This window comes from Agelaius tricolor, unplaced genomic scaffold (genome assembly GCF_023055355.1).
Source record: "Agelaius tricolor isolate 1412-34295 unplaced genomic scaffold, bAgeTri1.0.p SCAF_2, whole genome shotgun sequence".
In the NCBI taxonomy this organism is placed as follows: Eukaryota; Metazoa; Chordata; class Aves; order Passeriformes; family Icteridae; genus Agelaius; species Agelaius tricolor.
Window position 1 is genome coordinate 93,850,365 of NW_027269262.1, and position 15,196 is coordinate 93,865,560.

The following is a 15,196-nucleotide window of genomic DNA, read 5'->3' on the forward strand; positions in this document are numbered from 1 at the left end:
TACCAGAGCTGTGCCCAGCTGTGTGAGGGTGCAGGAGCCTCACTGGTGGCTCACAGCTCTTCATAATCCCCTTCCTTGTCACCCCTGACACCTGCACAAGGTAACCAGGGCAGAAGGACCATTCAGACCATGCTTTTCAGCCTCTTTCTGTGGGTTTCTTGGGATGAAAAACCATATTTTCCACACAAAGACCACAATATTTTGGTTTGTCCTTGAGAAACGCAGGCGAAGGAGAGCCCAAGGTGCTCCAATGTCACCTGCTGTCCCCAGGCTTTGCTCTGCCAGATCCATATCCTAGGCAGAGATGGAAAGAAAGGTTTGGGGAGGTGCTCCAAGTTGGAGCCAAAGGATGGGATCAGGCAGGGATGTCTTCCATCACTCAAAATTCCAGAAACAGCCAGGCTACCTAGACACTGACTGTGGCAAAACCCATGGGAATGTGGGTGAATTTAACTGTGTGCATAGAAATGTGACCTCCACCACTGCAATAATCTGTTTTTCACTCATTTAACATCACTTCCCCAGCTTCAGGCTGTAGCCTTATATGCCCCTTTTGGGGTTTTTTTGGGATGGAAATGTAGGAGGTGGATCTCTGCTGACACACATCAGCCACTCAGGTGCCTGTTGCATCTTCCCTCCCTGCCACATCCAACACCTGTTGAGCCAAAAATCCAGGTCTGGAGGGGGTTTTGCCCATCCATTCCTGCTCTGAGTAAAGATTCCCACTTCAGCAGGGGATAGTTAAAAGAGAAAAAAAAAATATGTTTATGCTCCTTATGGTGAAACCTTCCAGATGGGACTGCACTGAGGAGAAATCAATTGTGGGACTTAACAACCATAACAGGTCTGGTTTAAGTTTGTTGGATTTTATGGTGCTTTTCCCAGACAGGGGCAGTGAGGGGGGAATTTGTTTTGTGCTCACCACATCCTCAGACAGAAGCAGGTCTGTGGTCAGCGTGAGAAAAATTGAGTTTGTGGCGAGCAGGAGGCCTGGGCTGAATCCCAGGAGCTGAAGTCACCATTAGGGACTGGATTTCAAAACAAACCCTGTCTCCTCATCATCTGGTTGCTATGGAGGCACTGCTGGCTCCTGCTTCCAACCAGGAAAGGCAGGTTTCTGCTCTGGACCAGAGGTTAAGATGACAAGAAAGATGGAGATACTATTTACAAGAGCATGGTGAGACAGAACAAGGGGGATTGCCTTCCCACTGCCAGAGGGCAGGTTTAGATTGGATTTTGGGAAGAAGTTCTTTACTCAGAGGGTGCTGAAGCCCTGCACAGAGAGATTCTGGATTCCCCATCCCTGGAAGTGTCCAAGGCCAGGCTGGACACGGCTTGGAGCAACCTGGGATAGTGGGAGGTGTTCCCTGCCCATAAGAGAGAGTTGGACAAAATGATCTTTAAGGTCCCTTCCCACCCAACCTGCTCTGTGGTTCTGTGATCCTTGTGGGTCCTTCTAACTCAATATATTCCATAATTCTGTGATCCCTGGCTGGCTCAGCAGGGTGAAGGTCGGGTAGAGTTTGGATTTGCAAACAGAATGAGCTTTTCCAGCACTGCCCTGAGAGAGCCAGTGGCCCCTCTCAGAGTCTCAGATAAAGCAAGAGCCTTTCAGCTCTGGAATCTGATATTTAAAATATTCACAGCACCCCCTCCTGCTAATCAGGAATTTTATAAGATGTTTGGTAGGTGCCTGTGGTTTTTTTGCAAGCAAGACCAGGTTTTTTCATCCCTTTTTCACTCCTGAATTCTGGCCCCAGAGGCAGGCAGGAGCCTGGCAAGGGGAGATTTGCACTGCCGAGCTTTGTAGACTGCAAACCAGCCAGGAGTGGGGATCTGACTTGTAAAAAATTTAAGTCCAAATGCATTTGGACTCCGTGCTCATTAGTGTCAGGTCTAACACACACTCAGGAATGTGGTGGCAGGGGCTGCAGTGATCTGAATCAGGGATGAAACACAGTTTGCAAGTAGCAGGTGTGACTTTGGAGCTCCCTAACCCTTTCCTGCCCAAAAGAAAAGGTTTTGGCAGAAGAAGAGAGATGCAGAGACAAGTCTTTGATATAGAGCAGGGAGAGAAACTGAAAGAACGTGGAGGTGCATTTAGCTTCTCATCTCGCCTCAGATTCACAGGATGGTCTGTGGGCTTCTCATCTCTTGCTTGTCAGTCTCTCCTGGGGCTGGGATTAGCTGCCTGAGCCGTGGATTTGCTGGGAATTTGTAAAGCTCCCTCTGTTTGCAGTCTGGGAAGGCAGAGCCTGGCATGAGGTGGGAGATGGCAGCACTGGGGCTGGGGCTGGAGCAGTAGCTGCAATGGAAACGAGTTTTCCCTCCTCCCTGGATGCAGATGCCCGTCTCCACAGTGTCTCACCCTAATTCCTTCACGGCAGTGCCACCCTGATGACGGGAAACACATCCCAGAGGATCAGAATTATTTGGAGGTTGCAGCCCAGGGTGATGTTTGCCCCTCTGGAATTGGGCTGTTTGCATTTCAGTGCAGAGGTCCTGAGCAGTTCCTTTCACTATGAACCGCGAAGTCTCCCCAAATAATGGCAGTTGTCTGACTTGATAGGGGGAAATCTTCCTCCCAGGTTCCCCTGTGCCCTTTGGAAATGGGGCAGCAGATCTGTTTTGGAGGCAGCAAGTGCTGCAGGGTCAGGGTGAGCCTCACCCGAGGGGAAACGCCTGATTTTCTCTACCTGGGTTGGGCTCAGAGGGAAAAAGCTGGAAAGGTGAGAGGGAAAAGGTGCCATGGCTGTGTGGTCAGCGCCCCTCCTGCCCTGTTAACTGAACCCCTCCCCAAATTTGGGGGTGGACAGTTGTGGGAGGGGGTACAAGATAAGGAAAGTCCTGCTACTCCTCTTATTTCCCCTTCTCTCTTCTCTCCTGGAGAGAGGAGATGGAGGGAAGGGACCTCAGGAGAGTCTTTTGTTGGGGTAAGAAGGAGGGAGATGTACTCGAGTGCCTCTTTGGCATGGGGGGAGCAGGGCTCTGGGCAGCTGGGCTGAAGGAGGAGTCTGTGCCACAGGAGGCTGCAGGGAATGCATCCTTAGGGCATTGCAGCGTGGATTCTACTTTGGTTGAAGGGTTTAGGGGGCTGAAGGAGGTGCTGGCACTGGCACAGAGGGCTCTCACTCAGCAGATGCTCTAAGCCTGGCACCACAGGCTTTGGGGTGTCCTGCACCCAGGGGTGAAAGCAGAGGTGGGTGCCTGATGTGGGAAGAGATAAAATCTGTCTCTATTGTCCTTTTTTTGCTCCTGTACTGGGTGTACAGATCCATCTATTATCTTGTCTGGCCTCAGGGTTCCACCAGAGCTGGGTTCCTGAGCAACAACTCCCTTCTCTGCGCAGTTTTGGTGGAAGGGAGAGAGAAAAGGAGGGGCATTAAGAGGCTAAAAAGCAAGTGGTGGTAGAAGGAAGGGAGGAGGCAGAGCCCAGCTGGCCATGCTGACCTCCAGCCCACCCTCCCCAGGTGCAGCCTGAAATCTGTGTTGAACCAGCTCCCCGGGGATGGGGAGAGCTGGAGCCTCCCTAACCCAGATACCAACGCTGTTTTCCTTGGGGAGATGGTTCGGATTCAGAGTCAAGGCTCTGCTGGGCTCAGCAGAGGGATCTGCATGGGCAGGGGGCACTGGGAAGGAAAGCAGAATCACAGCTGTGCTCACCCCTGGGTCAGTCACAGTTCAGTCCCTCCTGGGGTTTGGGACACCCCAAACCAAACCTGGGGATGGGGACAGCCCCAACCAAGCCCGGGGATGGGGATACCCCCAACCAAACCTGGGGATGGGGACAGCTCCAACCAAACCTGGGGATGGGGACACCCCCAACCAAACCTGGGGATGGGGACAGCCCCCAACCAAGCCCGGGGATGGGGACACCCCCAAACCAAGCCTGGGGATGGGGACACCCCCAACCAAACCTGGGGATGGGGACACCCCCAAACCAAACCTGGGGATGGAGACACCCCCAACCAAGCCCGGGGATGGGGACAGCCCCAACCAAGCCTGGGGATGGGGACAGCCCCAACCAAGCCTGGGGATGGGGACACTCCAAACCAAACCTGGGGTTTGGGATACCCCCAACCAAACCTGGGGATGGGGACAGCTCCAACCAAGCCTGGGGATGGGGACAGCCCCAACCAAGCCTGGGGATGGGGACACCCCCAACCAAACCTGGGGATGGGGACACCCCCAAACCAAGCCTGGGGATGGGGACACCCCCAACCAAGCCTGGGGACGTGGGGCTGCATCTTCCCCTCGTGCCGGTGCTGGGGCTGCTGTGTGGATTCTCAGCCGTGTGAAGGGTTAATAAAAACAACAACAACAAAGTACCGCCAAAACGACCAAATCCCAAATCTCTTCTCTTTCTCTCCCCTCCTCCTTCCCTTCCCTGTTTTTTTCCAGGTGTTGTTTATGGCCACAGGAGGGAGCTCAAATCCAGACATGGGAGGATCGGCTTGATTTCGGATCCAGAGCCTCTTAAACTCTGCTTTTCCTCTAAGCTGGTCCCTGTTATGTCCAGGATCTGGCACCTGCTTGACATTTACTTTGAGTTCCAGAGGACCCGAGACCTAGGATGAGGAGCATTGGATCCGCCCTGAACCTGCTTTTGGTATCTCCACTCTACTTTGTGTGGACCGTGGTCGCTCTGGACCTGGCACAAACTCCCTGCACCACTTTGGTCCAAGGGAAATTCTTTGGGTATTTCTCCTCCTTCGCCGTCTTCCCGTTGAACTCCTCCCTGTGCTCTTGGATTATCCAGAACCCCGACCCTCGCAGGTACACTTTGTACATGAAGATCCTCAAGCCCTCCGGCATATGTGACCACCAGCACATCCGCACCTACCAGTTCGACTCCTTCCTGGAGTCCACCCGCACCTACCTGGGCATGGAGAGCTTTGATGATGTCCTGAAGCTCTGTGATGGCTCCACCCGCTTTGCCTTCCTCCAGTCCAACAAACAATTCCTGCAGATGAAGCAGACGGCCCCGCCAGGCGTGGACACCTGGCCCATGAGGTGGAAGCCCACCAAGGCTCAGGAGAGGGACTTCTCCGTGGAGTATCTGGTGGTGGGCAACAGGAACCCCAGCAAAGCCGCCTGCCAGATGCTCTGCAAGTGGCTGGACACCTGCCTGGCCATCAGCAGCAGCTCCCACCCGTGCGGCATCATGCAGACCCCGTGCTCCTGCTCGGGAGGGGAGGTCCTGGATCAGGCCAGCGAGATCCTGGGCTTCACCAGGAAGAAGGAGGATTGCTACAAGGATGGGATTTACCTGGAGAACTGCGTGGGCAGCCCCAAGGACACCAACGGAGCGGAGTTCCTGGGTGAGTGGAGGGTGGTCGGGGGGTTTTGGGGAGGGAGGGCTGCTTGGGCTCTGCTCTCACACTGTCCCCGTCACCTCTGTGTCCGTATCTGTGGATGCCTGGCATGAAAAACCTCATTTCCCAATCGACAGGCAGGTCAGGTAACCCACGGGGCTCTTTATGAGCCTGCGACTGGAATTGCAAATCAGCTGCCCCTAAATATTCCCCAGGTTTTTGCAATTCGTTCTCAGGGCTTGTTCATTGCTTGTTTTACTCCTGCAGCCTCTGAGCTCCTGAGAGGGAGATGCTTACCTGAGGGTGAGCAGTTTTCCAAAGTAATTACAGATGTCCTAGAAAAAACAGGATCCAAGCTACCTCCCGAGGCAGGCAGCCCTATCAACCACTTTTAATTCCTAGGGAAAACTTAATTCTTGGGTCTGGTTCGAGAGGGAATGGCAACAGAAAGCACTCTCGTTTTGTTCTCAGCTTTGTTTTCCTTCTGGAGGCTTTAAGAAAGAGAATTCACCATGCTGCTTGCAAGGGGTTACCTGGGCTCATTCCTCAGATATTTCACTGGGTTTTGATTGTGGTCTGGAGCATGGTGTGGGCTGGAAAGGGACTGGGGAGGTGGGAGAGCCATGCGAAAAAGGGCTGTGAGTCCAGGTGGGATGATCCTGAAGTCTGATCAAGTTCTGGGGAGAGAAATGCTCCTTCCAGAGACCTGACACGGTCTTGCCAAGCAGAAGGGACTTGAAGGGGGTCTGAAAGTGGAGCCTTTTTCTTACTGCCTGTGTCAGGTCTGCTCCAGGGTGTTTATTCTCAGCTCCCACCCCAGAATGCAGGTTATGTAAAGCAGAGGCGTGATGTTGAACAGCAGCACAGGTGTCAGGGAATGGAGCCTCCAGTTCAGTGAGTCTCAGACCCCCACCTGAGCCTACCCACAAGGTCTCATCTTCTTCAGGTGCCGGACTGAAATGTCCTCTGCCACCAGCAGAAAGTTGGCATCTGTCTGGGTCAGGAATTTGGGGATCCTTCCTGGCTTTTCCACCCTTGTTGAGGGTGGGATTTCTCAGGGTTGAGGGGAAGAGGCCAGATTTGCTTCTGCAGTAGGCAGGAGGTGACCAGGCACAGATTTGGGCTGTGCAGAGTGATTTTCCTGCAGACTGCAGCCTGGCCTTAGCTGAGAGATCAGGGTATGATCAGGTACTCGTGCTTTCCTGAGTGTATTTTGGGGGAGATTTTGTTTCTCACTGGTCTGTGAATCAATACATGAAGGCACAGCCGAGCCATAAATCCTGCAAATTAGTTCTTCAGTCGTGCCTCCCTCCCTGGCCACAAGCACAAGGCTCTCCAGATTTGGGTTGGGTTTATTTTTTTTTCTTGCAATGCCCTTTTCTCCTGTGTGAACAGCTCTGAGGAGCCTCTCGGAGTTCAGTCATGTGTCATGCCTGGAATTTGCTGATTGGGTGATTTATGCCTTCCATCCAAGCAGTGTGACCTTTCTCACTGCAACCAAAGGTGAAATTTGAAATAAGATTTTCAGCAAATCCTGAAGCATTCAAGCTTAATATTGGCTTTTGTAGGGATCTCTCCTAGTCCAGCTCGAGTGCCTGAATGTTCCCACAAAGTAAATATGAAAGAGGCTCGAGGGTGGCTGAATCAAAATCCTTTTTGGGTGTCAAATATTTGTAGAGTGCAGATAATTTTTCTGCTGGCTGCTCACATCTGCTCCATACTGGAGACAGGGAATTATCATCTTGGCTGGTGGGATGCCATCCACACAGAAACGATGCTTGCAGGGTGCCCAGGCTCTCCATGTGCTGCTCTGTCTGTCACTGTGTCTGTTTTGATTTATGCAAAGGCTTGATCAGGAAGATGGAGGCGAGATCCAATTTGGACAGGGAGTCAGCAATCCCTTAACAGCATCTTGTGGGTGGAATATTTTGATAGGGTTCCTGATTTCCAAGTGCTGATGCTGGTTATTGCAATCATTGCTGTTCCAATTGTATCTGTAGCGGGTTTTTTTCCCAACAAGCTTTTTTTTTTCTTTTCTTCTTTTTTTTTTTTTTATTATTATCATTGCTATTTTTCCCTCCCTGCTGCTTTCTGAGTCATTCGTTGTTTCTGGGCTTGTCTTAACACTTTCATCCTGGAACAAGTGGAGTTGTGTGAGTTGTACTAATCTACTCTGATGACTTTAAAGGCACAAGAAGGAATGTGGAAGGTTCCCTGCCCATGGCAGGGGATTGGAATGAGATGATCTTTGTGGTCCCTTCCAACTCAAACCATCCTATGAACTGCCAGATACCATCCTGAAACATGAAACCTGACTTTCCCTAATGTGCCTTTTTATTCCTTGGGTATTTCCAAAGCAAATGGATGGGTGCAAATCTACAATGAGATGTTGCAGTGGACACAGCTGTGCTTTGGCTCATGGCCTGTGGGTGAGATACCTCTGAAAAGCTTCACTCCAAGAGGATTCAATTGCTCCAGAACCAAAGGGACTCTCAAGAAAACATAACTAACAGCTTTTTTTTCACTCATGGCCAGTGATTTTACACCCAGCTCAGGGGCACAGGGAAATTTATGATCATTCACTGGGGAACTTCACACAGAAACTCTGCCAAAGTCCCCCTGTCTTATGTAGAGCATCTGTTCTTCAGTGTCTGGAGGAAGGAGAAACTGCCCCACGTTTCCTTCCCAGGTTTGGTGAGACTCTCTTTGCACTCACTGTCCCACACAGACATTGCAGAGGGCACAGCAGGCAGGGGTGGGTTGCAGAAGAATCCCTCAGGTTATCCCGCAGATATTTTGGTCTTGCTGCACCTGGAGCTTGTCCTGGTGATCAGCAGGACATGCTTTGAAATCTTGGGCAGCTTGAGCTGGAAATGTTTTCCAGGAGAAGACAATTCAACATGGAAACCATTTTATCAGATCTCCCTTGGCTAATTCAAGAAATGTGGGAAGAAAACAGAAGTTTGCTTGTAGGTTCTGATGTTTAGATATAAACTGACTTTTTTGGGATACAAATTGGCATTCTTGGACTAGGTTTGGGGGGCAAGGACAGGAGAGTGAAGAAGGGAAAACCTCCTGAAATGTGCATTGGTTCTTCACAGTCTGAAAGTGCTGGTGGCCCTCCCAAATGTGAGCTGCATTCTGTAATTGGAGCTGGAACTTTAACAGGGATGTTGATGTGACCCTGTAATGAGAGAAGGTTAAATGTGTGCTTAAGTGCTGTGCTGAGTTAGGCACTTAATGAATGTCTAATTAGTCTTGTCTCCATGTGAGCTGTTCCTGGAAGACCATTTCAGTGCTGTCACATTTTGGTGGCCCAAGAAGATAAACATCATTCTCTGGTCCTTCTGCTCTTCATGTCCCCACCTTGGAGGGATCCAGGATGCTGACTGCAAAACAAGGCTAAAAGTGCCCCTCAAAATATATTATTTGCTTCTTGTTAAATCAGGTGGCTCCAGGGCTGGAGGGGTTTTTGCAATGAGTGGGTAACTGGGACACAGTAATGCTAGACTGAAGTGCTGGGGATTTTCCTGCCTTTCCTAAAATTGCTAAATTTTTCCATTATTTGGCTGTCCCCATTGCTCTGAACAAAATCAAATCCCCCTTCCTCACACGTGCTCATCACTTCTGTTTTGTTAGTGGTGTTTCATCTTCCACTTTTAGGTGCTTTTCCACCTCTGCCACATTGATTAAGGTGTCCCAGAGTGTCTGATCTCTGTTTGGAGAGGCCCATCAACAAGTTCCTTCTCAACCTCTGCTGCATTAAGTAGGCTGAACTCAATAAATCTCTCACTGCAGGACACACTCTCCAAACATCTCTTGTTGGGAAGTTTTGCTTCATGCTTGGTGTGTTTTTTGGTCAAAACATGCTTTGGTCTCCTCAGCAGGGCTGAGTTTTTGCCTGGATTTGGGGCTGAGTGGCTCCTGAGTGGGGTCCATGATGTGGAAGAGGAGCCAGAAACACAGAAATGAATCAATTCCCACCCTCCCTGCTGCAGGAATCATCTTGTGTGGCACAGCTCCCCTCCCCTCAAATCTCCAACCTCACCCAGAGCAGGAATAGCTCAATAAGTCATTTCCTATATTTGAGATGAGCTTTAGTGGCCATGAAAGCTCCAGAGACTGATGAAGAGCTGTGAGTAATTGCCATGGGGCAGATCTCAAACCTCTCCTTGACATCTTCAGCCCCTTATGACACATGCTCTGTTCCTCCAGCAAGAATCCCCCTGGCTGGAGCAGCTGAGCTTGCAGACAAAGGTGTTTGGCTTTGGTTTTGCCTCAGTGCTGGATTTGCCAACCAGATGGCAAAGGGATTTGGGTGAGTGCCTCTCAGGAAGGTGTGCTGCATTCCAGCTCCTCACTTCTGCACCTGTGTCTGTCCCTGGACAACCCTGAGAGCAGAGGTTGGATGTGGTGAGAGATGGACAGCAAAACACGGGGCAAGGAAGCGCTGATTTCTCCTCGTGTGTAAAATTTTCCTGTGTAAACTGCTGAAATCATTGGGGATTTTACCTGATGTCCCCCCAGCTTAACTCCAAATCTCAGCAGCTGACAGCAAGACCTGATACTCCTTCCCAGCTCCTGCAGGAGGAGGTTGGTTAGAGCCTGAAAGGTGGCAAAGAGGTCACCTTGTCACCCGCAGGGAATCCCCACTGCACCCATATGGGCAGCTCCCGCTGGGAATGTCCCTCTTGGCTGTGGTCAGGATGTTTTATGGATGAGGCAAATGTGGAGAACTCCTCCCTGGGGGCTGGAAAGGGGGATTCTGGCTCAATTTAAACACGGAGATCTCTGTGACCTGTACAAGCCCTGCTTGCCCCACTGCTCTCCTCTGGGATCATCAAAGACCTTACACATGGGATGGGATGGGATGGAATGGGATGGAATAGAATAGAATAGAACAGAACAGAACAGGATAGAATAGAATAGAATAGAATAGAATAGAATAGAATAGAATAGAATGGAATGGAATGGAACGGAATAGAATGGAATAGAATAGAATAGAATACAATACAATACAATACAATACAATAATAGTTTTCAGTTGGAAAGGACCTGCAATGATTATCTAGTCCCACTGCCGGACCAAAAGTTTAATTAAAGCCATTGTCCAAATAATTCTTAAGCACTGGCAGGGATGGGACACCAACCACCTCTCTAAGGAGCCTGTTCTGATTTTTCACCACTCTCTCAGCAAACAAACCCTTCCTAATGTCCAGCCCACACCTCGCCTGGTGCTTCACGGGATCCCAGGGAGAATGAAGCGTGAGTGAAGCACCGCTGTGAAGTGATGGGGCAGAAATTCCGTGTCCCGGCTGCTCTCAGCATTAAGCCCATCCCTGCAGATCCATCCCCAACAGAGACGGGGTGGAGAAAAACGAGCAGAGAAAAGCGATCAGTTCCATTGTGAACCCAACAGCTTGTGGACATGATCACAATGCAGAAACATCAGCAATTACCGGCTCAATGCGCCCGTCGCTGTCGCAGGGAGAGTAAAGGTGGAATTTACATCCAGTTGCCGAGGGAGTTTCACAGGCAACTACTCCCATTATTGCAACGGGGACTTTTACGGGTAATTTAATGAGTGGCAGCCTGGTGAAAGGCTCAGCTTTTCAGTTTCCCTTTTTTCTCTCTTTCTTCTTTTTTTTTTTTTTATTTTCAATTTTTTTTTACATCCTCTCGTATTCAGGTTCTATAGCAGTCACTGCAAAATGTTTTGTTTGGCAGTACAAGGTGAAATTAAGGTGCAGGGAAACAGTGACACCAGAGTCAAAATCATCACGTCTCCAGAGTAGTTTTCCATCTATGACTGCAGAAAATGAGGATGATGGTGCTGACACCTCAAAGGGAGAGTGTACAGAGGCATTCCTGTCCATTTTCACCACTTAGCCTAAATATTTGGCCCTTTTTACCGCCCACCTTGATTATCTGATGTATTTAGGTAATGGGAGCAGGCTGAAAATTTGATTTTTTTTTTTTTTTTTTTTTTTTTTTTTTTTTTTTTTTATGGGAGGAACTGGATCTGTGGAGATTTTTAGATGTTTGATTCACCTGTTTTGTGCCTGAACTCCCTAGAACCCAAATAGTAAGAACTGCCCTACTAGGGACCAATGAATATTGAACTAATGAATTTCCCTGGGTTTTGACTGTATAAAATACACAAAAAAACTCTAGTAAAGATCATTTTGTGACGGAATGATTTTCTCTGCACAACCCGGGCAATGTGTGGATGAAATTATTTCTGTTGCACATCCTGGCCAGAATAAAGCAATGCCTTGATTCTCCAGCACTAAAAATGTTGTTGGAGAGTTTCTGTTCCTCCTGCAGGTTCGGTGACACTTCCAGAACATCACCAACACGTCTGCAACTCATCTCTTTTCCCACATCTTCCCATTCTTACAATCAGTGACATTTTGACAACATCTACAGGTGTTGATTTTATCTCCTACAAGTCCCACATTCCCCAAGACGGTATTGGAGCAAAGCTTGGGATAATTAGGTTAGAAACCTGGTTTGGGATTCTCAGCAAGCATCCTGGGGAGGACTCAGCAGCTCTGTGTCTCCGGGGTGGCTCTGCCAATGTCACCTCCAGCCGCTGAATTCCCTTTTGGCACAGTCCCTCCTTGCAGACAACAATCTGATACTGAAATCCCATATTTTATCCTTCAGCACGGTGAGACAGCCAGGCTGGGAAAGGACGTCCTTTAGCACATCAGAATTGCAGATCTGTTGAGTTTAAATATATTTCTTTGTGTTCCCTGGCTCGAGTTTCAATAGAGCGATAATTGCCACACACCTCATTAAGCTGAATGCTCTCAATAAGTCTTGAGTGGTCCATGTCATTAAACAAACAGTTACTGGCTAGGGAGCTGCACGGTGTTTAGGAGCTGTAAAGAAGGGACCTGGAGGCTGTGAAAGCTGCAGCTCCAGCTTCCTGAAGAAATTGGGCTGCCGTGGCAACTTTGCCCCGCTGTTTCCAGGGCGCTTTGAGGAGTCTGAGCCTTCCCTGTGCCTTGGAGCAGGAACTGGTGCAAGTCCCTGACTTTTTTGCCTTTTTCCACCTTACTTGGTTGTAAAGGAGGATGCCCTGGTCTCTGCCAGTTAGGATTTTGGCATTTGGAAGCTGGCACTTCCCTGCTCATTAGTTTGGGTGAGGAGTTTGGGTGTAATTGAGTTGAAGGTGCCCAAACCCCGAAAAATGATGAAATTCAGTGTATGGCACTGAAAACAGGAGAAACAGCTGGGACTAGGGGTGCTGTCTCTCTTTTTCTGGTTCATATCCTGAATCTGAAGTCTGAAGGACCAAGATGCAGGGGTTTGGCCCCTCAGCTTTTGCTGAGACCCCAAGACTGATCAGAGAAGGATCTACACAGAGATTCTGTTTCAGGAGCTCCTGGAGGCTGGGATAGGACAAGGGGAGTGGTGATTCCATCACATTTCCCTGTTTAATGTGCTCTCCTAGACTAAACCCATCCACATGGAAGGCTTTATTCAATCATGTCTGCACTTCCTATGCATCTCCGTATCCCAAGTGCCTGCTGGATGAAATTGAGGGTTAGCTTTGGTATCTCCTTCCCAAACTTTACTAAAGTTGTGATCAAGACTGTCACCACAGTCCCATTCCTACCAGCTCTGATGAGAAGTAGAGGTTTGGAAGAAAGGCACTTCAGGGCATGTGCTTGTGGGGATGATGAGGACAGGTTCAGGTTGGCCATTAGACCTCCATAAGTGCCCAGCCCAGAGCTCAGGTGGGCAAGGAAGCAGCTCAGGTGTGCTCTGACCTTCAGGGCTTTAAAGTTAGTGCCCTGTGAGGCAACCACAAAAGTCTTTGGCCAACCAGGCTAAAAGTCAGGGGTGATGTGCATATGAACATATCCACAGGCAAGATCTTCCTGTTGATGGGAGATGCCACTCCAGTCTCCATGAACAGTTCCAGTCCATGAAGATCACAGAATGACAGAGTGGGTTGGGTTGGAGAAGACTTTCAACACATCTTCCAACCCTCTGCCATGGCCAGGGACTTTCCACTATCCCAGGTTGCTCCAAGCCCCATCCAACCTGGCTTTGAACACTTCCAGGGATGGGGCATCCACCAATATTCTGGGCAGTTGTGCTTGGTGGAAGTAGTGCTGGGTGGTACCAGCTTGCTCTTGATGCCCATTAACCTGGGATTGGGACTAAATAATCTCTACAGACCTGGATTAGAGACGTTTTTGCACCAGAATTCCAGTTTTGGATGTGCTTAGAAAGATGCTACTGGCCATTCCCAGGAGAAGAACACTCAGGAAGATGTGCAAGGACTGCTGGTCACATCTGGGTTCATTCGACACTTGTCTTCTTCCCTGTTAGCAGGGACTAGCTCAAGAATTATCAGTAAATTGACTGATGACAATTTCTGTCCACAAAATCCTCTCCTTTTCATGCCCTTTCTTTCTCCTTTGTTTAGTTTGCTGGGTTTAGTTGTTTGTTTTTCATTTTAATGTCCTGCTTGGCAGGAATTCATATAATCATAGCATGTTTTGGTTTGGAAGGGACCTTAAACATCATCATAACATTTCAACCCCCTGCCAAAGGCAGGGACACCTTCCACTAGACCAGATTCCTCAGAGTTCCATCCAACCTGACCCTGGACACTCCCAGGGGATGGGGCATCCACCAGTTCTCTGGGCAACCCGTGCCAGCTCTCTCTGGAGCTCTAGGCTGGAAAAGCCCAACTCTCCCAGCCTGTTTTCATAGGAGAGGTGCTCCAGCCCTCTGAGCTTCCTCTTTAGGGTCAGCCAAGATCAAGGAGTGATGCCATGGCTTGATATCAGCAATGTTTCTAAGAGCCTGTAAGAGCCGAAATGAGGGATTCAGGACTCCAGGCAGCTCTTCAATATGCAGTTTATTCCATCCAAGATGTTACAGCAGTCCAGGGTCGTGGATGAAAGAGCCTGTGCCTACACCTGTCAGCTCCAGCTGCAGGCAGGCCTGGACACCCTTAGTTTTGGTTACAATGCATTATAGACTTTTCTTTGTTGAGCATCTTAATACAGTAGAACCAATCTATACCTTAACTTTTATCTATAGCCTATCATAACTACTCTAATTACCATATTCATGTTACTATTCTCCAATCACTAAAAGTTAGTACATTACAGTTTAAGGTAGAAGTTGTTTTTCAGTTTTCTTGCAGTGGAAAATTCTGAGACCTTTTTTCTACCTGCAACATTTGCTGACTTGTTTGCCTGTGCTGTCTTTCTGCTTGGTAAAAACATCTTGTTTGAGGTGGGTTCATCCTTTGCTCTAATTCATAACATCCCCTTCTATCTAACAGACCCTTTGCCTCCTTGGTTATCCAGTAAGACTGGCTCAGCAATTCTTTTCTTCCATGTCAAAACTTGCTTCCATCTCTATTCCTTCTTCAGATTCTACATTCAAAAATCTTTCTGCTAAGCATACCTATCTGTGAGACTTTCTTGTCAAACTTTCATCCTTCCCAACAAAGGCCGACAGAAGGCAGCAAAGGAGCTGCTCAGGAGGATGGCTGGGTTGCTGGGGGGGCACTTGATGAAGAAGAAAAGATGCAGGGACCAGGAGAGTCCCCAGGTAACCATAGGGAAGTCATTAAGGAGATTGCTTGTGGTGCTTCTGTGCCTTTGGGCCATGGAGGAGCTCAGGAAGCCTCTTTGGGGAGTTCAGCCAGCTGCTTCCATGGACCCAACTCAGCTGAGGTGTCATCAAGGAGAAAACAGAGCTTGTGAGAGAGCCATGATGGATCCCACCCACTGCCAGGCAGGGATGGCTTTCCTGGCTCAGCAGATTTACCTGCAGTGTCCCCCTGTGTGCCATCCCTTCCCTCCACCAGCCCTGGTGTCCTGTCCCAGCTCGGCAGTGTCATG

The 15,196-nt window shown here is 49.3% G+C and overlaps 1 protein-coding gene across 16 annotated transcripts in view; it reads left to right on the plus strand.

The window, feature by feature from the left end:
• Positions 1–15,196, plus strand: part of ADGRB1 (adhesion G protein-coupled receptor B1) — a 289,794-nt gene that overhangs the window by 77,593 nt on the left and 197,005 nt on the right. For all 16 annotated transcript variants that reach the window (XM_071421902.1, XM_071421903.1, XM_071421911.1 and 13 more), the window contains one exon: positions 4,402–5,321. In XM_071421902.1, coding sequence (XP_071278003.1) covers positions 4,574–5,321 — 748 coding nt within the window. In that variant the 5' untranslated portion in view covers positions 4,402–4,573. The remainder of the gene's footprint in view (positions 1–4,401; positions 5,322–15,196) is intronic.